A 26,025-nucleotide genomic window follows, 5' to 3' on the forward strand; every position below is an offset into this window, starting at 1 on the left:
GCTGGATAAACATATGGAGCTGTGGGCAGATAACAGCAGTAAAAGGATAGGGAGAGAAATGTAAGCCCTTGAGTAGGACTCAGACTCGGTCTGCAGGACAGTTCCTCCAAGTTACAGTGGGAAATTGGCTTCAGCTTATGCAAAATGTGGCTCTGAGCCTGTTGGATATTAAGAATAAGGTTGCAGTGGCATAAGTGGTCCTTGTAGGTCTAACCACTGTACAAGAACCATAAGCTTCGTGCTTACTATGTATGTGTGAATCCACAAGACTCTAAAGACCTGTTTGGGAAGGTAGTCTTTGTTCACTTCTATCTGTTATACAAAAGCATACCCAAGTCATGCGCCTGCTGTGGCAGTCACTGTGTAGATGTGTAACAGGGAGTTGTGGTTCCAGATTGATAGTGGATTAAAGGAGTTTTTTTCCTATCAGGTTTTGAAACTAATTCTTCTAATGACAGAAACAATTTGCACATTATTTCACTTACCAGTCAAAGTGAATAGTTGGCAGCAGTCTCTATTAATAGCTTATAGAAAATTGCTGCCAAACATTATGTTTCTCCATTGGAGAAAACTTTTCTTTTAGAGATTTCACTGAAGCCACATCCTAAAATCAATTTGGATCAGAGACGAATATGATAAATATTTGGTGAAAACAAGTGGCTTCCAGGACTTTTATAGAAATCAGTTTCACTTCTGGGAATGAAAAAATGGAGTACAATGAACACTAAAAGAAGCAGAATGTTCCCTTTACTGCTTAATGAAGTGGTACTGGGCTTTACACAGCTACAAATGATCAAACCTGAGTTTAGTGAGATCCCTTTGTGCTTATGAAGTCTGTTCCTGAGCTTACTGGTGGAATGTGAAAGATTGCATTAAGTCAATCACACCATGAAGAAAAGTATAAAGCAGTTGCCCCTCTATTCCCTCCAATGGATGTGGTATTTTGTATTCACAGGTAAAGCCACAGGAAATTCAGAGATCACATCCACACTGCACAGCTGAATTTTGTTGGAGTTGAGACCATGGTTGAACTGATGGTAGAGAGAGGCCCTGAGACCTTTGTCTTTATCTGGCCAGTGACAACAGCCATGCCATCCATTTGCTCTTCCTCTGTACAACCCCTGGCTCACCAGGTGCCATGGACAGCACTTCTCATGAGTGATAAAGCACTCTTTCCTGCAGCGAGTAATTTAAAGCAGAAAGCTGGGTCCCATAAGGGAATTGTGAAACTGCTGCACCAGCACAGAAGACTGTGCTCTGTTTAAAGAACTGAATATCCTTACTGAAGAAGAATGAATAAAACAAGCCAGAATTTCTCACCTGATATGCTTTTCTTTGGTGGCTGTGGGTGTTCCTATAGTGCTTTCCTAGCCATGATGGTAACAAATAGGATAACTGCATGGTCACGACTGTGGAAGTACTTCTTCCTGTAACACTCCTGTTTTGCCAAGTACAAACCAACACTGGGTCTTGGAGAATGAATGGCAAATGGGAATGGCAAATGTGGTGACTTTGTATTCTGTCTTTATATCTGTCCTCTACACCCAAATTGGCACCAGTAGATTGGGTTTCATATTTTCCTGGGAAGGCAGCAACAAGTGCTTTGCAAAACACTTCTCAGCTGTGTCTGATTACCTGGGGTAAAATGGTATGGAAATCCTTCTTTTCCCAGTAGCACTTGCAAGCTTCTGGGCCTTGATTCAATTCCTGAAACATACACAGAAACTGTGTTAATCCATCAGTTTAAATATTCATACAGCTGCTTTCTAAACCTCTATAATCAGACCGATACTGCAGGTCATGCCTTAAGCTTCTTCCAGAATCTTTACTGGCACTTGACAACCAGGTGTAGCAGCTGCAAGTGATATTTCCTTCTGACCATAAACAACTGAGGAAATTTATCTCATCCTATCTGATGCTAAGTTGGTTATGGTGACCCACCTCATTCCATGTTTTCCAGGTTAAGTTGCTACAATATCCTCCAGCTGCCAACACAGTCCCAGGGGTCTGTAGAAAATCTTTATTCAAATTGTTCTAATTGTAGAGGATGGTGGTTAATTCCTTATGTATAACCAAATCAGTGTCTAATCCTAGCTTTCAAAGCCTTTAATGAAAAACGCTTCCAAGGTAATATCTTTCCTGCTGCCTCTGCAGATACGTACCTTAGGAATGATGACATAAGCTACACTCTAGGTTTAGGAAAGCAGGATCTGCTTCTGTCCTGGGCTTGGCACTGGATTTCACATGCACTGACACATTGCCTTTAGCACAAAATTCCAGACCTGTACCCTCTATTTTTCCAGTAACAGAATCTTTGGCTTAGCAGTAATTGATTACACTCAACACTTCACAGAATATTTTTTCTCACATTTGCAACCAATAGAAAGAACTAAAAAAATATGCTAAATGCTACAAAGTTAGAGTCCTTTTTAGATAAATTTAGTGATAGCAGGATTTGCTGCTGACCTTTTCTTTGCATTCCCTTTGCCTAGTTGATTGCTACATACATTTTGAGTTGTAAGCAGTCCTGTGTAGCAGGTGTACAAGTGAGACTGATTCGTCTTTAGGGAGAAAACAGACTAATCAAATTATACTTATCTTTATGGCCAGGCTAAAATAGCAGATTTTGCAATGCAATGAGAAGCTTAGCTCAAAAAGTCAAGCATAAGATGACTCAAAGACTCATATACACACCATCTTTTAACATCAGCAGTCTAACCCCCTAATGCAAGAGTCCTCCCCTCTTTCCCATATTTCCCTCACAGAAGTTTTGAACAGTACAACTTTACCCTCCCCTCCCTGGGCACAACATGCTGGTGTTTCACACAGCATGCAAATTCCAATCCTCTTCCCCGCTCCTCCCAATCTGCCGAGGTGCAGCAGAAGCATCCTGACTATACTTCCAACACATAATGCCCAGAGCTCCTGCTGGGTTGTTACACTCAGCTGTGATCTTGCCCGAGTCCACAGGGAAGATGCCTCACCAAGCTGCACTCTGGATCCTGTGCAGATACAACAGAATACATATCTATGAGCCTGGACACATAGCCACCAGAAATGTCTTCACCACTGCAGCAGGTGTAACATTTCTGCGGGAGAAGTAAGTGTGGGCCCAGGCTGTCAGCATCTCTTTGCCAAGAAATCCATGTAAGATGCAGCATGTCCCAGCATTCACTCCTGTTAGAAACTCCTTATCACCCTGCCCTAGAGTCATCTCAGTCTTCCTCTCTCTCTAGGCGATGCAAGTGTGTATTAGCAGTGTAGGTGTGCTAGGCTTGGTGACAGCAGGACCCAGAGTTTAGACAAGATGGTCCAGGTTTGCCCTGTCTCAGGGTAGGCCCGTGATTTTTAGCTTACAACCGACTCAGCAGCATTCTGAAGAACGATCTTTAAATATGCACGTGTTGTATTTGGACCTCACCCAAAGTACTCTGGCTGGTGCAGAAATGCTGGGTCAGTTTGGTTGATGCAAAACTGAACCAGGTCCACCAAGATCTTCATCTGGCTTGAGGCAGCATTAGCTACTGGTCCCACTGTTCCTGTAGAGCTTGTTATGATAAATGGTATAGCCACACAGAGGAACACAATCAGTCTTCTTCTATATACAGCTCATCTGACTCTTGGAGACCCAAACAGTTCTACATGAAAAGTCTGAATGGCTTGGCTGTAAATCTTTTGGAAACCATGTACCCTAGGCACTGTTAGAAACTGAATTTTTTTGGTGACCTGCTGGAATGAGTTTAACAACAAAAAGTCAAATAGAAATAAATTTTCATATTGTGCAGAGTGCTTTCAGGCCACCTTCAAAGAAGGTATTGCACTGCTGCATTTCCTCTGACTTAAAGAGAGGTTTCAGCCAACAGCATGCTTCATTTACTTTCTTTGGAGCTACAGCTTGGGCATTACTCCTCCATTTCATTGGCAAAGCTGAAATAGTGATGTGATTCAAGCTGAGGCATCCATTTTAAACAATGATGTAGCAACACAGCATCTCTGCAATAAAAAGGTTGCCTTATATTAACTCCTTAGAGTGAGGAATGCAGAGAGCAGAGTTTAGGACCTGGAACTGGTTCCAGCACAGCTTCACTGTTGCTCTCTGTAAAGACCTGACCATTTAGGAAACTGTGCTCTGGCTCCTTTCTAAGCCTCCTGGCTCTGTCAATCTCTTGACATTTGGGAGTTTCTATATCCCCATAGTCTCATAATTCTTTCTCAATCACTTGAATCCCAAAGAATCCTAAAAACTGTGGCTGTCTCCAGTTTACACCCTTTTAAGGTAAGAAGAATCATATATACCTACCTCTACCCACGGCCACATCTGGATGCCCTTGTCTCACCCTCAAGATCATTTGCCAGTGATCTCTTGTGTCTTTCCAAACTCAGCAGTCTGGCCAACAGCAGAACTCCCAAAGACAGTACAACAAGTAAAACCCAATACAAATAGCAATACTTTCCTATCCTGCTGCATGCCAGCGAGAAAAGACTGGAAAACTGATTTGCACCAAAATGCTTGCTCCCTCCCTATCTTCTTCAGAAAATTTCTTCAGAATTTGAGTATAGGTATCAATAGAATACATTTCTAAACTGCAAGACAACCTGTAATGCACCTTGGCCTTGAGCAGCTGTGTTGCAAGATTGAGTTTGTCTGTATTATGGATTTTGAAGACAAAATGAAAGTTCGGCCTCATCTGCTTTATCCTCAAAGTTGTATTTCAGCAGCTCTGCTCTGAAGCTACAAGGATGATTAGTATCTAGCTTCAGTTATTTCACTATCAGGAGCTGAGCTTAGCATCCTTTTTGCATAAACTATACATTCTGTACATTTATGGCTAAACTTTTTGATTTTGCAAAGACCTGCATTTTCCCCATTTCTGGAGTGAGTCAGAGAGGATCACTGTATTTTTTAAACACAGTCCTGGAATGCAGCTCTGCTCCTAGCTGCATCCACATAACTAAACAGAGAATCAATAAAAGTGAAGCAAATGAAGGGATGCCCACTTGTATCACATTGCCAGCTTTTTAATTTTTTTTTTAACTGTAATTTAGGAAACAAAATATTTATTATTAGTCAGTGGCACAGGATTTATAAGAAAGCAATCCAAAGCTATCCTATGACTATGACTCACTTTCCTGAGCCAATTACCATGAAAACTGGAAATGATGCAAGATGCTATTACTGCTAGTCAAAGATCCATCATAGCATCCACTAAGTCATTCATATTCCCAGGGCTGCATTTAACAGTAAATGAAAGCAAAGAACTGTCAGGAACATGCTGTTGGGAGTGGTAAAACAAAACAAAAAAAATGTAAAAGAAGTAATGAATCAGTGTTGGTAAGTCAACCATGCATCTTGAGCGCACATAAAGCATCTGGGGAGGCGGGCAGAAGAGGAAAACTTTTCTGGCTGAAAAGCAGAAAGTTTTATGACATGAAGAAGAACCCACCACATACCAGAATCTGACAGAAGTACAGAACGTGTCCACAGCTGGTAGGGGAAGCATGGTGGTGGCCATGAATTGACAGGCAAATACGGGCTGCATAGAGCTGGGCTCTGCCCAGAGCCACTTTGAGCAGCAGTGGGAGATGCTGTGTTAGAGGCAGAATATCAAAGCACAGATACCTCAGGGTAGGACTTCTCATTAACCTTACTGAGGACTAGACTTTAAAAAAAAAGTTTAACTAAGGAGCCCAGCGATACCCAGGGGAGTATTTAATAAAGCAAGGGAAAAATACGCAAAGAAAGGCACTGGGAAACAGCAACTTGCATTTTAAGAAGGGTCCACTTAATTCCTTTGCATCGTACACAGGGCAGAGGTACTGTCAGAGCTCCCTGCATAAAGTGCCATCCTGAGACTGTGCAGCTACCAGGGACTGATGCTGGGAGTTTAAATAAGCAGCATCAGCACAGCCTCTTGTGTGATAAGGGGATCTTTAATGTAAAGGACCATTACTGCAGCACAGGCTTTAATGCAGTGTTCTCTCCCTCCGCAGCACAGCATAATCTGGAGGATTCCCGATAACAATGTCGCATCTGCTATTTTAGCTTCCTTTGTAAAAGACAAAGGAAAAGGCTATGTACCAATCTACTTTGGCTTGCCATTTGCCAAAATGAATGCAAATCCCTATGCTGCACAGGGACCACCTCTGCAGTAAACAAATAAATAAATAATTATCCCTGCAGTGTATTGAGATATCCCTTTGAAGTGAAACAGGAGGTTCTCAGAGCTTCAGAAGACAGGCATTGCCTCTCCACAGTCATGACTCTAAGGAAAAAAGGTTTGATACTCTTTGGCAACAGAATATGATCAACTAAGATGCAACAAGCAACAGTTTATTTGTAGAAAAATCCTTTAAAATTTTACTACATTGTAAGATTAAGGAAAAAATAGTCTTAATGTATGTACATACAATATATATAAACAAACACATATCGCACCATTAAAATTACATGCTTTTTATAACAGAGAATGGGTCATATTCCCTCATATCAATTTTAAAGTTATCACTGCAAGAAACCTTGCTTCCTTTTTTTTTTATCCCCATCAAAATTTTCAAGTACAGGAAGTAAGTAATGCAGGATCTAATAGTAGAAAACCTTTGTTATACACAAATTACAACTGACAGCTAGACAGTATTATTCTGCAGTATCCAACACTTGCGTTTTTTGAACTCTATAATGATATGAACTTTTACCTGAGGTGCATGGAAATAATGAAGCATGATAATTGGCAAGTTTAAGAGATTTTCACATTATGATTTGACTGTAATTGAAATTGATTAGGTATCACATGTCTATAACCACAGTACTGGCACAAGAATGCTCTGTGTGAATCATCACCAATGTCTTAGAAGTGCAGGAAAAATTAACAGGCAAGCACCACTTGCAATGATAAGCATGCAGACAATTTAAGTGAAACAGAGGTAGCATGTTCTTGTAACTCCAGCAGGGTCATTCAAATCAACTGCACCCTCCCTTCTGCAAAAGGCACTCGCTTTTTCAGCTAAAAATAATGCGCTTAAATTTGGTCAGATTGATCACAAATGGTGGATTTCACTCCATAAAAATATAAAAAATGTCAAGCAGAGGACACAGTGAAAAGAAATAAAAGGTGTAAGAAATACACATTTAAGGTAATATGTGCTATTTTTCTCCCCGTACCTTTTATGGGGAGAATTATATAAAACAATTGCAGTACATAATCCAAAAGTTAAGACTTTCCAGTTGAAATGGCAGTATTAAGCAGCACATTCTGTATCAGGAATAATTTTAAACCACCAGAAGTACACCAGTCTTTTTAATAAAGAGCAACTATTCACAGTTAGGAGCAGAAAGGTTATGCACATAACAGGTGGCGCTAGAGAAGGATCCTTTGATGTAAAAATCTCATACATTAGTATGCACTGTAACTCTTATACTGTTATCTTTTATCCTTTCAGCAGTTTGAAAGGATGTCCATGCAAAACACTTCCTCTTACCGTGACACTACAGAGCTAATTGAGTTATAAGATGTGCCACTGTTGCAACTGGAAGCATAAGCCTCTTGACCATTAGCATCTAAATTAATTTTGAATACAGAAGATGCCTTCAGTAAAAAATCTGCTGCATCTCTGCGACCTAATTCCCTCAGCTTAGACATTAGGATACCTACAGTACTCTCAGGTGCATTACTCCATTCCTGCAGAAGGGCATGAACTGGGCTTGAAAGAAAGTAATTTTGTGTTCCATTATTTGTATTGTACTTTGCAACAAGATCAGGGAGGCCCAGGTTCATGGCCAGAAGGCACCAATCTTTGCCCATAGGATCAGGTGGATCCAAAAGTCGACTTAGTTTTCTCCTGGTAAGTAGATTCAGATCAGAAACATGAATATCCATTCCTAGACTTCCCTGGGAGTAGACATCAAGACACCCAAAACACAATATACTGCTAAAGCTCTCTTTATATCCCCCCATAGTGTTAGTTAGCGATGTCTCTTTTTGACTCTGTGCACGGAAAAAGTCTCTAGGCTGGTAGACCATTACTGGCTCATGATGTTCCCTCAGCTGCTGAGGACTAAGGTAGTATTTCCCAGTCAGAAGACCTGGTAAGGTTGTGGCTATTAAGTTATCAATGGTGCTGCACACAGAATCCAGAAGTAAACAGCACTTGATCTTCTCTGTTTCCAGTCCTCTAACTTGGACCTCTATACCCTGACCGTGATTGACCAGCAGCACTAAAAGCTCAGTTCCACGATTCATAATCTTTGATCCGTTTACCCACAAACGTATATCAGCATCTCCCTCTGTGCTCTGCTGATGAATCCACCGGCAGAGATTCACCTGAACTTTATGAAAAATTCCACAAGGAAATGGGGTAAGATGTTCCACAGGAACGATTCTAACACCACCATAAATGAGCACTTCGTCCTCCTCATCTGTCCAAGACCTATGGAGATTGTCAGTCTTTATGAGAGCAGGAATATCCACCATTGCTCCACTGCTAAGGTCCCTTGCACAAATATCCATGGCATCCAAAATCTGTATCAGTTCTTCCACGTCACTATCTGTCACCAGACGCTGGATGTCCTCTATAGTATATCGGCCTCTGTAGTGATGGAGGGCTTTTGGGTTCTCCACTGACAGGATTTTTCCAAGGACATTTGAACAGAGCCAGCGAGGATCCAGAAGCACAACATCTTGGACAGTTTCACTCTGCATAATGTTTATCTGTTTATAAATATGAAAGTTACTATTTACATCTGTATTACATACTGTATTACAAGGTGATAGCCCATATTCTCTCCTTCCTAACATAACCCAATAATTTGATTAACACTGCTCACAGGAGAAAAACAAACAGTGCATTTTAATACCTGGCAAGTGCTCAGAACAAAAAAAACAGACTTGGTTTTTGATTTCCACTAGTAATGGAATGATTAGAGCCCAGCAGCTAGAAAGTATAGTCATACCCTGCAAGCTGTTTAGGCAAAGGTGTTATTCTACGATTCAATTTCTAATGGACATATATAAATTTCTCATATACATTGAACACTTCACTGAAGGTGGCAGCATATGGACCTTTCTGGGCATTTACAGCTGTAGCTATAAACTGTAATTCTTCCTGTCTCAAAGAGATTATGCTGAATGAAATAGAAGCCAGAAGACAATAACAAAAAGCATTAACAGACAGTCTCTACTTCTTATGATGTCTTAAGAGGGAGAGAAAAAACCCCAACTTTAGACATTTGCTTAAACTCCCAAAGCAATGTTCTACCAGAAAAGTACCTTGCTAATGAAGAGATACAATTAGATAAAAACACTTACCTCTCCTATGCTATGCAGCTGCTGTGCAATATGCCGTAGGTCGTTTTCACTTGCTAGGGGATTAAGATGTTCCTGTACATCATACACAAACTGCTGCAAGGACATCAGCTGATTGGGTCCATTAATTTTTCTCCATGAAGGCAGTGTGGAGATTATTTTTTCACAGAGATGAGTCATAGGTGGGCAAGTCTTAAATGAAGCACAGAAAACATCCATTTGAGAATAATGGTACTATTGTTTTGGTACTGGTGGTTTTGTTGTTGTTGATGATGTTGGCTTTGGGTTTGTTTTTTTTTATGGTGGTCTAATGCACTCATAATTTATATTTAGATCTAAAGAGTTGCCCTTGTGCTGGACCTCTACTCTATCATCTGGCATTCATTTTCCATAAGATCAATTTACCTCTTCTTAAAAAAGTGAATTCCAGAAACCACTTTTTCAGTGAAATAAGCAAACTTTCCTAATATCACAATGAGTTACCTTCATGCACTTTTAAGTTGATCTTATTTCTGAAATTATCAAAATTTATTTAAAATCTGTAGTCATAAATACCTGTGCAGGACCAATTTACTTCAAAAGGTGAGACAGCAGGGTACCAGACAAGAAGCAAAAATGGTACTTTCAGGTATTGACTGTCTTAGGCTTCACTGATACCTTCTTCCTACACTCTTGAGCTACAGCATGCACTTCTTATGCAGCAAACCCCTTCAGATTTCAAGCTAGTGATCACAGCTACAATAAGGTTTTTTCAGAGAAGGAAAGACTGTTAAATCAAGAGACCATTGGGAATGTAAAATAGGCTGAATTTTGCATAAAACTAAGTATTTTGCTCAATCCACAGAATGAACTCTGTAATACATTCACTTTCAATTAACTTTAAAAAATACCTATCAGAAGTAGTTGCAGAAAATCTTGTTGGTCTGTAACACAACTAAGAAGGCCCTTGGTATGAAGAAATAGAAATCCATTTAGCACAGGCTATATAAAAATTTGACTTGGTTACCCTTAGTATGGAAGCATCTTTGGATTTATGATGCTAACAGCAAACCATGGTTACTTTTAGTCTCATATACATATACCTACACATACATATACAACTGCAGTATTTTTCATTTGAAAAAGGCACTTAAAAATTAATATATATTCATTATCTTTCTAACAGTTAAGGAAACTGTCCTACTCTGGTGTTTAATTTCAGAAGAAATTTTCCTGAAATATATTTATATAATATTTCTCTGTTTCTCTGTAATACAATGCTGATCAAAAAAAAAGATCAAAAAGGGCCAATACTGGAATCCACTCACTGCCAATTAAAATACAAAACTATGACTTTGAAAATCTCAAATTGTTTTCTTTCAATAGAGAGCATTTTGGTGACCTGCTCAAAACAGCTACAACTTTTAAAATAATGATTGAATCTTTGATGTCAGGAGTTTGTTCATCACCACACCTGTCAAGTACACTGCTAAAAATATTGGAAGAGCACTTATTTCTAGATGCTTCATAATGTAACTTCAAAATTTACAGTAAATTATTAAACATGATGTTCACATTTTGGCTGATCCAACACAGGACACATGATATTACTCACAGAAATTATTTGGCTTCTTATTTCTTGTAAGTGATTTCGGAGAAGCTTCATATCTTTAGACCCCGATGCTCCAGCATCCAAGACAAATAACTTTTCTGAAATTTGCAAATCATTTCCAAATCTAAAAGACAAAAATTAGTGTTTACTTAGTCCCAAATCCAGTTTATTTCTTCATACAGTTAGACTTCACTCTTAAATTACCCAAGAGATATTTTTCTTCAAGGAATGATAATAATTGTGCTAAGATATTTTATAATCACAGACAGCATAGCTGCTCTCTAATTGTCTTAAAAATAAGCGGATACTGAGAGAAAATTGTTTTCTCTCATGATGATGGCTGAATATGTGGAAGAAAATTATAACTGCATCACATGATTTGGAATTACAAACCGAGACATTTTACTAGAGAAGGGATTACAGGAATTAATTAATTTTAAGGTCTTAGTTTTTGTTGCTTTCTTTCTTCTTACTTTAAATAGTCCAGTTGTCATTGCTGTTGACACCAGTTCTCTTTCTCACTTGCTTTTGACTTTTCAACCACACAAATCTGTTTTTTGAGTTCTGGAGAGATTTGCATTAAAAAAATTCCAATGCCAAAGACTATACACAGGTACTTTCTATCAGTTTATTTCAACAGAGCAAGATACTGCTCTACCAGTATTGTGCTGGAATTCCTACATCTGTTTCTTGTACAGTCCAGACAAGTGTCTGTGCTCGCAGGTATGAAGGGTTTCTCATGGCATGTGCTACTTATGTGCTAACTGTGAACACAAGTTATTGTTACTTTAAACAACATGTTCATGAAGAATTCCCTATTTCCATCTACTATTAGCATGTGCTCCAGATATTTGCTGAAGAATACTAGAAGTTTCCCTAACTTCTAGGCACCTCTTGGATGATCTTGTCACCTGTGTGACTCTACAATGTCCAGCTTTTTGCGAACTCTGTAGTGAGTACTTCCAGGCCTCCTTTAGGTTTTTTTCATACCTATCCCTAAATCACTTCAGAGCAAAGTGTGGTTCTCTTGTAAAGTTGCCTCTTATGCATCCAGAATTTTTAGCTGAGAACTGCCCACTTTTCTGAGACTGTGCAAAACCTGAACACCAGCACATTAGAAAGAAAGCTGAAAAGGGCCTTTGGATGCACCCTAGTGTTTACAGGGTGAGATTTCCTAACCCACAATTCATTTTGACAACACTTGGCTCATTTTTGTAGTAGATATTTCAATTTTAGCACAATACAGGCTTCCTGAATATACTCAAAATATCATAATATCATAAATCCTAAGCTATATAAAAACCTTTTACATATGCATTTTGGTATTTTTTCTTTCCAATTAACATGTTTAAACACTACATTTAAATACACTCCCCACTTACCTGTTTCTGATTTCTTTCAGCAATGACATGTCTTTGTCATACCAGAACTCTCCTCCAATAGGCCGAGGAAGATTCACTATGTCAGCATGTGTGGCAACCAAAACAACACGCAGGGGACTTTTCAGCTTTCCACCAAATGCTAGAAGAGAAACAAGAGGACTCTCTCACTGTGAGACATGCCTATAGAGATGGCTGTCTTACTGAGCCAGAAAAGTAGAAATACATTTTTACATTCTTCATATCAAGCCACTTTTATGGTGGATTTACCAACTCTAAGCACAGCCGTTAATAGTGTAACCACTGGTGCTTTGGCTATTATCTGCTTATAGGACTGTCTATATATTAATAGCTAGACTATTTGAATAACATCAAATACAGTTATATTACATTAGTTGGTTTTTTTTTTTTTTTCACAAAACCAGTAGTCAATAGCACTAATGATACATCTATTAACTACAAACTATGATAGTGTGAGGAAAAAATAATTAGAAATAACAGCCTCTTGAAAGCGTTTTGCATAATCTTTGGATGGTCCTTAATACTACAGGTTGTAGAGTAGAGGACTGTAAGTAGAACACAAAATGTCTACAACATTCATATGTTGATATGAATGCTACTTTGCAGTACTTACACAAACAATGACCTCTCACTTACGTGAGAGTTAAGTAGGAAAGTCTGGCAGAAACCATGAAAAAGAATGAGAAAGAAAGAAAGATACAAATGGCATGAATGAGGTGACAGTATGGAACACAGAGTTTTCAATCTTTTCTCAAACTGATTTTCCAGAGAAGAGAAGACATCACTAGACTATTTTTAAAAGAGACAATACACCCAATCCTGCTGTTTTAGCCTGAAATAAACTTCACATGGGAGAAATATGCTTACATCACTGCTCAGTTCTCATCAACTAAGAGCTACATAATCTTGACTCTTTCTTAAAAAGCCACATTTCCCCAAATCTCTGCATAGCACTTCCAGGTGAGTATTTTGTAATTTATTTTTTTTGGGGGGCAGTTAAAGGACTTAGACAAAATAACTAGAAAATAATTCCAAAGGTTTTAACTTTTCTGCTAACATCAGTTAATAGATATTACTTGAGAGATCTGTAACAATACAAAGCTGCATGGGTACCCAAATTGAGCTCATCAGTATGAACACAGATTTAAGCAAAGCATCTAAATAATCCTGATAGTCAGATCAGCAAGAAGAAAAAATTAACTGAAATTCTGACTCTGAAGAACTGCATTTCCTTGCTAGATTGAGGAACCATGAAAAACTTTCAGCAACTGCAAATTAACTTTACTTGCAGCTTTGACACTTTTCTGCAAATTTCTGAGCTTTTACTTCCAGAGTCAACTGATTGCTAGTTAGATCCAAATGCTCATACTGTGAACCTTGGATTTGATCTAAAAGAGAAAATAAAATAATACAGTGCCTGAACTGAAAACTGAAGGTTGAGCTTGGCTCATAATCATTATCTGGCTGCGATGATGCACACAGCTTTGAGCAGAACACAGAAAGAGAGAGAAAATAACTCTTTGCACTGTGTAAGTATTTAATACACTTGCCTGGTGAATCCCTAGCAGTGTTACAAATGTCCATGAGTGCTGAGTTAGATTCACTGTTTGCAATAATCTTTCAGATTCTGCTGACCAATACTCAGCTGCAAACAAGTTACAAAGTGTATATATGTACACCTAGACTAACAGCTGTTTTAAGAAAAAAGTTAAGTGGTTTGCCTGTCAAGTGATGTGTTAGAAAGCCTGAATATAAACCAAGTAAAATTACTTAAACACTGTGCAAAATTGAAGAACAGGTGAAGTTGAAATTTACAAGAAATACTTATTTCTGTACACCTGGATGCACCAAGAAGTTATCATATTTGAAGTCCAAATGCAATTCTAGTTAAACACATTAAAGTTGCACATACTGAGGGGTAATGCTATTCCACAATGCTGTTCTGTCCTGTTCTCCCTGACAAGAGTAATGAATTTATGCTGAAAACAACATTAAGTGGGGCCAGATATAAGTAGAATTTAAGTAATGGTCTAAACATTGCTTTAAATGGTTCCAACCCTCTGAAACACTCTTCCATACAGCTTATCTGATATAAAACTTCATCCGCTATGTACAGGTCTAAATCCCAGTGCCACAAGAAGTTGCATTGTACCTCATGACCCTTTATAATTGGACTAAGTGGGGTGTACAACTATTCCAGCTCCTTCCACAGGTAAAATTAGCTTTTTGTAAGAAACATTATGTAAAGTTTGTTTGAATACATAGGGATGAAGATACATAACAGCAACTCAACATGGATGATGTGTAAAGTTGCAGAGAAATACAAGAAGCTTTATTCTACAGTCATTTAATACTTCATTAGCAGGCAGAAGAACATACCTATCGGCTCCTCAACTGGGACCAATGATTTCAGGAAATTGAGCCAAAAGGTCACTTGGTTTAATTGGATTTCATAAGGCTCCTCAAGGCTAAAAAGCACAATGTGAATTGCAGTGTGATCATTTGCAGCAAAGTAATCGTAACAGCAGAAGTACACAGGATTCCCAGAGAATTCCCAGATGCTGAAGTCACCAACTCCTGAAAAACAGACACATAGATAAAGAGATGACACTTCATCAACAAGAAACATCTTCTAGACAGGGAAAGATAAACAAAAGAGTTAATCTGATTTAAACTTTTACAAAGATAAACCGGATGCACGTGAGAAAACAAGACTGCAAAAGCAATCATGAACAAAGGGAGTAGAGTTTCAGAGGCTTAGATTCTGGGTCCTCACAATCTGTTCCTCTCTCACATTCACTTCTCTAGGACATTCAGCTGGATGCCACATGGAAGCACCTGTGTTACATGCTTGCAGTCTTATGCATTAAATCAGTCTTTGCCTTGCACAACAGCAACAGATGTTGTAATTGCCTTGAAAACCAAGAATAACAGCTCCTATTCTTTTCCTGATCACCCCTAAAAAGCTCAATATTTTTAATAATTTTTCTTCTTAACATGCCACTGCTGATGTTAAAAACAGCTGAAGCATGTTCTCAAAGGAGCCACGTTGCTTTACAGAATTGTACAATTCTCAGTGCATTGATAAATCAGGACTGAAGAATCACCATGCTAAAAATCCCAAAACTCCCATGCCTCTTTTTGCCATTTCCTTTAGTTTCAGGTGATAAAAGTATTAGTGTCTTCCACTCTATGGCACTTCCCAGATACACTTCACATCACGGTGAAGTCTGATGCACTTGTACTACCTCTAGTTAAATAAATGCTCATTAAGATGTGCCTCAAACCTCTAGAAGGAAAGAAGCTGCCTTCAGAATGTGCTGTTATGAGTACAGATATTCAGAATTCACCTCATGTGTACTCTTTTGTTCTATATCAAGATAACACAGAGAAAGATACAAGAAACCCCTTCCCACAGTCTGTGTCACAATTCTGTTTCCCTGCAGAATTTGGCATGGTTTCAAATTATAACAAAAGAAGAAATTAGCCTGGACAAAGAACAAGCTTTAGCTACATGACAAACTCTTCAGCATCTAGGATAAATGTTTTGTCACTGCATTTGTTACTGTGTATACACTGTATTCACAAACAGGTTTCTCTCTCCAAAGTAAAAATCTTGATTAATACTAACTCAGTATCAAAATTATAGCTGCTATGATATGCAAAACATTTTCCTTATGATGAAGAGATCCTACTGGGAGAGATATTAGCACCTATATAAATAACAAGTGGTATGGCTGGTGGAGGATAAGCACCATTTTTGTGGTCAGAGTCCAAACCCATGTAAGGACTTATGACAACTTCTTTGACTAATCTTTCTTTAGTTGAAACCTGCTAACTGGTTTCAACTGCAAAGTAGCTAGCTTCCTTGGAAAAAAGAAATGAAATCAGAAGCTCCACTCACCATGATTGATGGGCTTCAGGGCTCACCAAACATGCTCCAGCCCTGTCATGGGGTGAGAACAGTAGGTCCTTTGTATAGCTGGTAACCACTTAAATGGTGAGGACACTTGGCTTTATGGGACCAGATTAAATCTGATAAAATTCCCAAAGGACACAGAGGCGAAGGAGCCTTCAAACTAGTAGCCACTTTGCCAACCTGCTCCTGTTATACCAGATCCCTCCTTTCTTCTCCCTCACTTACTCACCTCAGAAATGTTTCTATGTGATACCATAAAGATATGACACGAGTGATTACTATGCATACTAGAGCTACAGAATTTCAGGCAGATTTACTTTCTCAAACAAATCAAATCCTTACAGTGTTGGATTATCAAACACTACTATACAAGGTCAGATTTTTTTTCCTTTTTTTTTTTTTTTTAACAAGCAAAATGGCATAAACTATTCTGCAGCATTAAGGCACCCCAGCCCAGGACTCTGCTTACCATGCAAGCATGCATTTTGAATGTCAATGGCCTTGGTGGACTGGTCATCAGCAGAGAAGTGAGAGTGATGAGCAGGTGAAACGAAAGTTCCTAATACTCCTTTGGTCAGGCCTGGCTCAAACATCATACTACGGCTTCTCACGCTGACATTTTCACAACCAGGATAAAGATTCGTAATACTTACTGAAACTAGGTCAGGGAAAAGAAAATGAGATTACAAACCATGTGAAAATCACAACCAGATCACTTCAAAACAAGTATGCAAGACATAAAAGCAGATTAAAAACCCCAAAGTGCTCTTCAAAGAAAGGAGATGACTGTGAAGCTGTGAGCATACACAACTACATCCTTATTCTGAATGATTAAAAGAAAAATATTAGAATGATCCCATACAGCACTTATGTCCATTAGCAGATATACCACTGAGTGGGAAGGATAGAAAAACCTGAATTATATATGTATGAAAGGTTTCAATAGTTAAAGTTCTATGTTGCAAAGATATACTGGTGGGGATTTTTTAGCTAAGGGCTGCAATTTCATAGCATGGGCTATTATTATTGACATAGAAATTTATACATTTATACATTCATATAGTTGATTTCTGTAAGTAATGATAAAAAATATCACTGTGTAACAACTGTTTCTTGGGAGGTGAAAGAGAAAAGCAGGCCCCTAACCAAAATTATTTTACTAATAGGCAATATTTTTAGTTCATGCTTAGTTCAGAATCCCAGAGTGTAAATGAGAAGTGAAAGGGCTTTTTAACTGACCTGCACCATCTAGTGGATAAGGTAAAGATTTCTTTCCTCCACTAGATGGCAATTTCTAATATTTGGGTTTTACTATAGAAAGACATTACCTGTTAGCAGTAAAACTGTTCTTTCATGTTTGATCTCCTACTGTAATATTTAAAATATTCTGGCTCTTGTAAATAAATACATGGTGAATTCACACACTTATTTTTACAAAATTTAAACAAACACATAAATAAATAACGTGATCAAGTATAGACCAAGCTGTGCTGACTTAAATATTTATCTGATTATGCCATTTAACACATAACATCATTTACATGTTATGTAATTATTTACATCCAAAAAGAATATCTACTGTAAAAAGCAAAAAAGAAACCTCCAAATGTTAAAATAACACCATAGTAGATTTGTTTGTATAGAACTGATCAACATTCTGGCTTTGTATCTGGGTAGGCTATTTTCAAGTCCATGCTTAAAACTGACCATTATTTCTACACTGATTTGCCAATGCTACTGGCAGCCTTTCGGATTTTATAATGGCGTGAGCACACAACACCTCCCCTTTGATAGTACCAATCAACATTAAAAAAAAAATAAAATCTTCAGTCAAAATCTTCCCGCAAGTTCCTTATTCTGCTATTACAGATGTGAGCCCCTTGTGTTAAGTGAACACCAAGTGCAATAGAAATCTCTGTGCCAAGGATCTTGTCTTGTTAAGTCACTCTGTGAGTGTCTTATAGCTTCCTTAGGTGACTAGAAAGAAAGCAGAGATGAAATCTACTGTTACCACTTTTCTAACATGACTTAAAAATGATGAATGAAACCAAGTATTATCCACAAGTGCTTTTTTTTAAAGGCAACTAAAGTAACACATATAATAAGACTACTTCTAAACATCAGTTTAAATTTGAGCTCCTCGACACGCTTAGCTTGTATACATTGCACAGCCTCTCAGATTAAAAAAGGGACCTGGACAAATAGTTCACTGCTCTTTCCACTGCCCTTATGTGGATTTTTCCAAAGCAGGGTACATGCTTAAGTGTAAACCTAGCTAGTTCCTCCTCATCTTGTAGGTCTCCCCACTTAGCACAGGCCAACTGGTGCTACACAGACAATATATTTCCTAATATTTGCATTTATTTCAGTTTAGAAAATGTTCATCTTCACCTGGTTTGGAGATAGCTTTAGACACCTCTAACCAGGCTAATTCAATCCTGTACCTTATGGAAAAGCACTCCAAAGCATCAGAGGCAGGTCTGAATCCTCTTATTACTAAAAAATCACAAAGATGCAACAATTGTTTCAATTTTGCACAGCATTTATTGAAGCTCCTCCAAGAAAAAGGAATCTGGTTATGACATGGGCGGCTGCAGCCTGGGACTTTTTGTGAAAAATAAACACCATGTTTACAAGTCCTGCCCTTCACTCTCCAAGGTCACTTACGCAGCATGTAAGCAAACAGAACCTTAACTGCTCATGTATCCTACACGCTTGTCCTCTCCCTCTTATTTTAGGTACAAGCCTATGTACAGAGAAGTCTGTCCCCTCTCTACTTTGTTTTGGTTTCTTACATACTTAGGCTGTCCTGCCTTTTGCAGTGCAGCCAACAGTTCTTCCTTAGGAGCTACAAAAGACAAAGGAAAATGTTTTCTCATGCAAATGTTTTCTCATCAAAACCATACCTGAAGGTTTGGAAGACAAAGGAGATGGTGGGAATCTGCTTGAGCTTGCGGAGGAAAGCCTCGGTCTGCGTCTTCGGAAAAAGCTTCGTATCAGGCCACACTTGAGAGACTCCACAAGAGTGGTTTTCCCAGCACCAGAGTGTCCAAACAACTTCAGTTTGATTCGAGGCTGTGGATTCTGTGTGTGCCTCAACTGCTGGATAAAAAGCACCCGGTGTGTATCCTAAAATTTAACATAGAGAAGAAATCAGAATATGTGGCAGGGAACTTCTACCTCCCACCATACTCAAAATACAGGGTTTAGATACTTTCTTGCCAGACTGATGTTCATCTGGTTCATCACGCAAGCAATCAGTTAGTGGCAGAAGGGCAACGACAGGTAGACAAGACACAGCTTAATGATCTCTCTCAAGAGCCACCTCGACATCAGTGAATGGGATCACTTAGACCTCTCATAGAGAGGTCAAAGGAGGAAAAAGTAGCAACTTTCAGTACCCACTCTCCTTACCATCAGCCTTAAGAGCATAACCAATATCCATAATCTTATATAATATACATGCAGCAATGAAGGATTTTGCCGTGATCTCTACCACCTGAGTAATCTGAAAACTTGATATGCATTTCTCCTCTTCTTTACCTTTTTCTATTCTTCTCCTATTTGGAAGAATTTTAAGGAAACAGGGAGAAAGTAGAAAGGTGGAAGAGCAAAGGAACTAGCTTCATCTCTCCTTTCTTTACTCACAATTGGGAGCTGAGAGAGAGGCTCTGTTGCTTGCATTTGTACTGAATTTAACATGTAGGATGAATCATTAAACAAGAGCCTACAGCCCCCCTGAATTATAAGCATGCTGCAACTGAGCTGAGAAATTTGACAGAGACAGTAGTGCATACAATTTAGTTTGCTAATGCAAACTAAATGCAAATAGTGCAATGTGAATACTGTACCCCCACAGCTAATACTGAATCCTCCACAAGAGCCACTATGACAGTAGGTTCCTCATGTGTGTGCTAGTAGAGACAAAGCTCTTCACAAGCACTGAAAATTAAATAAGTGTCAGGTATACTCCGTACTAGATAATATTGACCATTCTGTGTAGTACTATGATATTTTCAGTGGTTTGATGTAATCCATTAATTTCAATTGATCAGATTCTCTGTTGCAAAGTATAGTCTAATGAAGTATATGGTTATCATATATTTTTCCCACATATATACAGACAGGCCTTCAATAATATACTCCACTATAATATAATATAATCTTACCTTATCTTATCAAGAAGAGAATTACAGTTACTAATGTCTCTTTCAAAAGAGATTTAACTGACCTTCTCTCTTTGTTCTAGGTCAGTTTCTATTATTTCCATATTTACACCATGACTAAACCACAAATTTATGCCCCTGCATGCAGACACAGGTAAGAGTTTGGTGTGAGGATACAACTATGCAAAATGTAGCCTGTTATAACAAATATTTACAGAAGTTATCATTGCAAAGGAAGCCTGAACTTTGCACTTTCTCACATTTTCATGGATATATATTTTACAATCCTATCAAGTATAGATTTGCCGGCAGCCATAAAGGATTCTGCTTCCACCTTGGTAATGCCTGGTGCACCACCATCTTCTATTGCTACTCTGAAATCGTCATTTATTTCAGTTTTCCACAGACCTACCAGCATAATTATAACACGATTATTTTGATTGATCTGGCTCTTGCCTGTAATCTCCAGACAAGGTTTTGATTCTGAACCTTTCCAGCATGAATGATGCCACCTATCCAAATAATCAGTGCATATCAGATGTGGCAGATATACTGCCTGACAACAAGCCCAGGTCAGCTTTCTGTTCTAGTTGTCAGAAGATTTGGATATACTGAAACTGTAGAATTAAAACATGACATTGAGAACTTATGCAACTATTCCATATGATATTAGAGTTTTCATAAGGGGCACAAACCCTTATGCTTCATAAACCTAATCTAAGTGCAATGGTGATGGTGGGGAAATAAGTCATCTTGTGGGATGTGCTAATTCTTAAGAGTTTATTTTCTACTAAACACCTTAGATGCTTTGCTAGGCACTGTCAGAGACAAATAGATATAGATCAGTGGTGCAGACTTGCTTAGTCACCTTCTTTAATACAGGCATACACACTTCAATTATTAAAAATATGAAAAGGATTTAAAAAAAAGACACCATTCCAGTAAGGAATTTTGCAATAGCTTTTAGGAATGACTTTGATGAATATTTACTGTATGATTTCCCATAATTTTCATTAGTATCTTAAAAACATGAAAACCTCAGTTAAAATTCATGCATTCCCAACCTTTTTAAGTCTTGCAAGCAGACTGGCTACATGTTCATGCTGCTCTGCTCTGGCGAGATCTTCTGCTGTTTTCCCATCCTGTTAAAACACAAATTATTAGCAGCAGTTCCTTCCTTTTGCCCACGATAAAAAAATTATGTACAACATCCTGTAACTGTTCCACACAGTAACAGACCTGCTGTCAGATGCAGATGAAACAGGGGCAAGAAAAAAAAACCTAATCAACAGCCAGTAATGATTAAGCCCCACCAGAACTCCCCATGTTTTTTTAATTTATCAAAAAAACCTGGGTGCAATGCAGAACAATAACATTTCTTTTACAGATTGGCATCTGGATGCCACTGTAACAAGATACTCTGAATCCAGAGCCTTGCAGCAAAATCAATGCTCCTCCCTGTGCATTCCTCTTCTCTGCACATCCGTTACAGGATGATAGTGATTTCTAGATATTACCCACTGAACAATATAGAAGTTCAGAAAGGGGGGACACATCAGCATATTCACTCACACGAACAGCAGGTCAATGCTTGTTTACCAATGGATAAAGAATGACAGTGGCACATCAGTCACTGGAGGATTCCAGAAAGCAAGAACTTTGCAAGGGATGCAGTTTAAATTGCAACAGCAAACTTAAAAGGAGAAGAAAAGTTGCCTTCAGTATTCTGGTCTTGCCAATTAATTACCTATGTTTCACAGATCAGAAGTTTAATATTAAAAAGACTGAAAAAAAATTGTTCACTACTTTGACTCTTACTGATACATTAATGCTATTGTTTTAAATTTTGCTTAGAGATGAGTAATTTAGGAGCACTTTGCTTATTTCCCTTTCTCAGATAAGAACTCTCAATAATTAAGTAGCATTACTGTAAAATTAAGATTTCTTTTTTTGTTTTCCATCTTTGATTTTACTAATTTTTCTTGCAAAACCTGCATTGTCTTAAGAAGTTCCTGAGGTTACTTTAGCTATTATCTCTACATATGAAATAAGTATCTTCAATACCCTCAGAAGCCATTTTCAGAGTTGCATAAAATCTGTTAGGCACTTCAGATAGTGCAGTGAGAATAGGACCAGAGCTTTAGCAAAAAAAAAAGTCAAAACTGTAGTTGGTGGCATGAACTGACTAAATTTGCACCGATACCTTACCCTTAAATTTCTACCATAGTTGATGTGTTATTGCAACTTTAGTAAAGAAACATCTCAACATATTTTTTTAATTAATTAATTTAGCGAAGATGTATCAAAGGAGAGGAATCTTTTTGTCTGTGCTGACTCTAACCTCCAAATGCCAGTTAATCCTGAGTGCCTGATGTATGTGAGGAAGAGTGGTCTAGTGGTTTGGCATCTCGCCTGCCAGCAGCAGAACTGCTTCAATACTTGTGGTGTTTCCCAAGTTTTCAGTCTTGGGCATGTGCCAGGGAATTAAAAACCTTTAAACAGAAGAGTAACCACAGTCCCCTTCTCGGGAATCTGTATGGTAAAAGGATGCAGCCTACACCAACTAAAGTGTGAATTTTATCCCAATCCCCAAATTTTTGGCTTCCTCTTAGGAGGAAGTCCCCAAAGCTGGACTATCACAACCTTGGCACTGCACTCTTCCAGAGTGCAATATATTCCTGTTGTGACATAAGGTTGGAGAGAGCCTGGCAAACTCCAGCACGAAGCACATATGCAGTGCCAGATACCTGCATGGGCATTGTCCCTTTGACTCAGATAACGTCCCACACCTTCTGATTGGTGCACCACAACTGCCTTGGAATGGCTTGGGTAACTTCACACCCTTGTTTGCTCTGTCTCATTGGTCTATGGGTATTTGTTCTGGCTTCAAGCCTGACTTTGGCTAAACGGCTGTACTCTGGTACGTCATTTGGTTAGCTCAGGCACAGCTGTTTGGACACAAACACAGTGCAAGTAACCATCTGGTGGTATCTGGCAAAGTGTGGGTGGTAGCAGCTCAGCCAGAGCCTGATCGATGAGCAGGGTTATAAAGGGGTGGAGGTGACTGCTCCCAAAACTGGAACAATGGCAACAGGAATGGTTCCAATTGCTAAACATCTAAGTAGATGTGTGCACAGACTAAGCCTACCTGTACCAGTAGGATGGTATGGCCATGAGGCAGAGCTCTCCTACACTTTGTAACAGTATCTGAACTAAAGACTAATCTTGTTTCAGACTGTTGCGAAGGAAGAAAACCTTAAAAGATCACCCATCAGGGGCTTTCACAAAACCTTTTGCTCAGACTTTGCTTGTAGGTTGAGGCTTTTGCCTCTGGTTCTTACCTGAGCAACACTACAGCTATATGCCTGTGTGGCCATGTATCCCTCTGACTGGCACCTAACTTCTGGGTTTGACCTTGAACCTGTCTCTTCACTATAGATTTGCCTGACAGCTTTAGCTGACCATGGTCACTGAGCCCAATTCCTAACCTTGACTTAACTGCAGACCGCCTCATTGTTATGGACTTGTCTGGTCACCCAGACTCTTTGTTGAAGCTGGTTGTCATCTTTGCTTGCCTTGGTCAAGTTCTGTGGGGTGGGGCCCTCACTGGTGAGGTCACTTGCCTTGAGGAAACTTGCCTTGTTGTTTACTCCTGGTTCCTAGAGATACAAGGACTGCCTGAAACAATCCCTCAGCCTTGGCCATATTGATCACCACCATTGGTCTACCCTGGCCTCCAATCGGGAGGCCTGGAGACACACCATCTATAACGCTGCTGCTGCTTTTGAGAACACACGCAGGATCACTCTCGAGGAGAAAAGAGACGCAGAAAGAATCGCGTCTCGTCGATATCACCTGGGGAGTCTTTCTGCTGTGCCTTCTGCAACCGGACTTGTCTATCTCGCATTGGCCTTTTTAGCCATCAGCGCGCTTGCAGCAAGTGTGGGTAGAGCCCTTCTCAAATCTTTGTTCGCGAAGCCTAGCCATGATGAGTTCACCTTCCCTTATGGAGTAATACCATAACAGGGGCATTGCCTGACAACCATGATTTTTGAAGTACATGGTCAGCAGTCCACACAGTAAACAGGACAGGAAGAAAGGAAAAGAAATTAACAGAACAAAGTTTCCTTATTTTGTCCAAAACTGTGAACAAGATGAGGCTGTTTAATTCTCTGCATGTCTACTGCAGGATGAATGTCAACTATAGAGCACAACAAGATTTAGAAAATACATCCACAAGCAAAATAACAAGTTATTTTCCTATTCAAGGTTTCCTGAAAAGTATAAAGTATCTATGCATTGCAATGGCAACATGTAAGCAAAGCTGATATCTAAAAACGGTTGGTTACAGGATCCATGAAAGCATATTTTACACCTGGTGATCATATTTCATTGCAATTGCTGACTAGCTCCTACGTTGCAAATCAGACAGCTATGCCTGCAAAAGCTGGATCTGAATTCAACTGTCATTTGCAAGCATCTTCATGGAAAATTAGTAAGCAATCTGATAATTTTAAAACTCCCATAAGGAGAAGCTGAGAACACCAAGCCAGTTAGCAAATGAGCTAAATTTTTGGGGGCAATTTTCAAGCATTTGAAATGATTGTATATGCCAGGAGAGGAAGATGCCCTGTGAGGCCTAATCAGCTGACCGGGGTGGAGCTGAGGTCATTGCCAGGAGACCTAAACTGCTCCAGGGAGCTCAAGTGACCCAGAGCGGGCAAACAGGGGTGTGGAACGTCAGTGAGGTCAGTGAGGTTGTTGCACGGCAGTTTGCACAGGCAGGGCGAGCAGGAAGGGCACAGCCACCCTCCCAGCTCTGGTGTGTTATGAGGTAGGTGTGTGGCTGTGGCTTTTTTTTGTCATTGTTGTTTTGCTTTGTTTTTATTTATTTTTTTTTTCTGCAAGTCAACTAGACCCAGCAATGGTTTCCAAAGAGCAAAAGCTGTTGCTGCTGCTATCAGAAGTAGTGTCCTAACCCAGACAGAAACTCGCAGGAAGGATGCAGCTGTTCAGGCCACTGCCTGTATGGAGTGTCTGAGCCTGGTGTTAGTACCAGAGCGCAGTGAGAGAGACGTATGTGTACAATGAGAGCAGGTGAATGATTTGCTGTGCTCAGTGGCAGAGCTCAACGAAGAAGTGGAGAGGCTAAGAATTATTAGTGAGAATGAAAGGGAAATAGACTGGTGGAGTCATACGCTTTAGACCCCAAAAGAAGTCCAGCAGGAGACAGTGAAGCTCTGCCCCTCCTGCCATCAGGCAGACGGAGCAAATCAAGTAGATGGGGGAATGGAACAGGTCCCTGATTGAAGAGGTAAAAGAATTCCCTCTTGACCCCCATCACCTCTCATGGTTCCCTTAAAGAACAGGTATGAGGCCCTGGACTCAGAGAGTCAGGCGGAGGGCAGTTAAGAAGAGGGTCTGTCTGGAGGGTTTCCCGGTTGCACCCCATCTACCAGATGGATTACAACCACAGCTATAAAGAAAAAAAGAAGGGTAGTTGTAGTCAGTGACTCCCTTCTGAGGGGAACTGAGGGGCCTTTGTGCCAACCGGATCCATCCCATAGGGAGGTTTGCTGTCTTCCTGGGGCCCAGGTAGGGACATTAGTAGGAGACTCCCTGAGCTAATCAAACCCTCTGGTTATTGTCC

General features: G+C 39.4%; 1 protein-coding gene across 1 annotated transcript in view; it reads right to left on the reverse strand.

Moving 5' to 3' along the window:
* Nucleotides 1-6,315: 6,315 nt before the first annotated feature.
* Nucleotides 6,316-26,025, reverse strand: part of DAPK1 (death associated protein kinase 1) — an 89,797-nt gene continuing 70,087 nt past the window's right edge. Inside the window, exons 19-26 of the mRNA XM_050329691.1 lie at nucleotides 21,440-21,517; nucleotides 19,116-19,338; nucleotides 16,679-16,867; nucleotides 14,670-14,867; nucleotides 12,273-12,411; nucleotides 10,894-11,014; nucleotides 9,303-9,491; nucleotides 6,316-8,705 (exon numbers count right to left, since the gene is read on the reverse strand). Coding sequence (XP_050185648.1) covers nucleotides 7,473-8,705; nucleotides 9,303-9,491; nucleotides 10,894-11,014; nucleotides 12,273-12,411; nucleotides 14,670-14,867; nucleotides 16,679-16,867; nucleotides 19,116-19,338; nucleotides 21,440-21,517 — 2,370 coding nt within the window. The 3' untranslated portion in view covers nucleotides 6,316-7,472. The remainder of the gene's footprint in view (nucleotides 8,706-9,302; nucleotides 9,492-10,893; nucleotides 11,015-12,272; nucleotides 12,412-14,669; nucleotides 14,868-16,678; nucleotides 16,868-19,115; nucleotides 19,339-21,439; nucleotides 21,518-26,025) is intronic.

This window comes from Myiozetetes cayanensis, unplaced genomic scaffold (assembly GCF_022539395.1).
Source record: "Myiozetetes cayanensis isolate MyiCay16 unplaced genomic scaffold, myiCay2020 scf4, whole genome shotgun sequence".
NCBI lineage: Eukaryota > Metazoa > Chordata > Aves > Passeriformes > Tyrannidae > Myiozetetes > Myiozetetes cayanensis.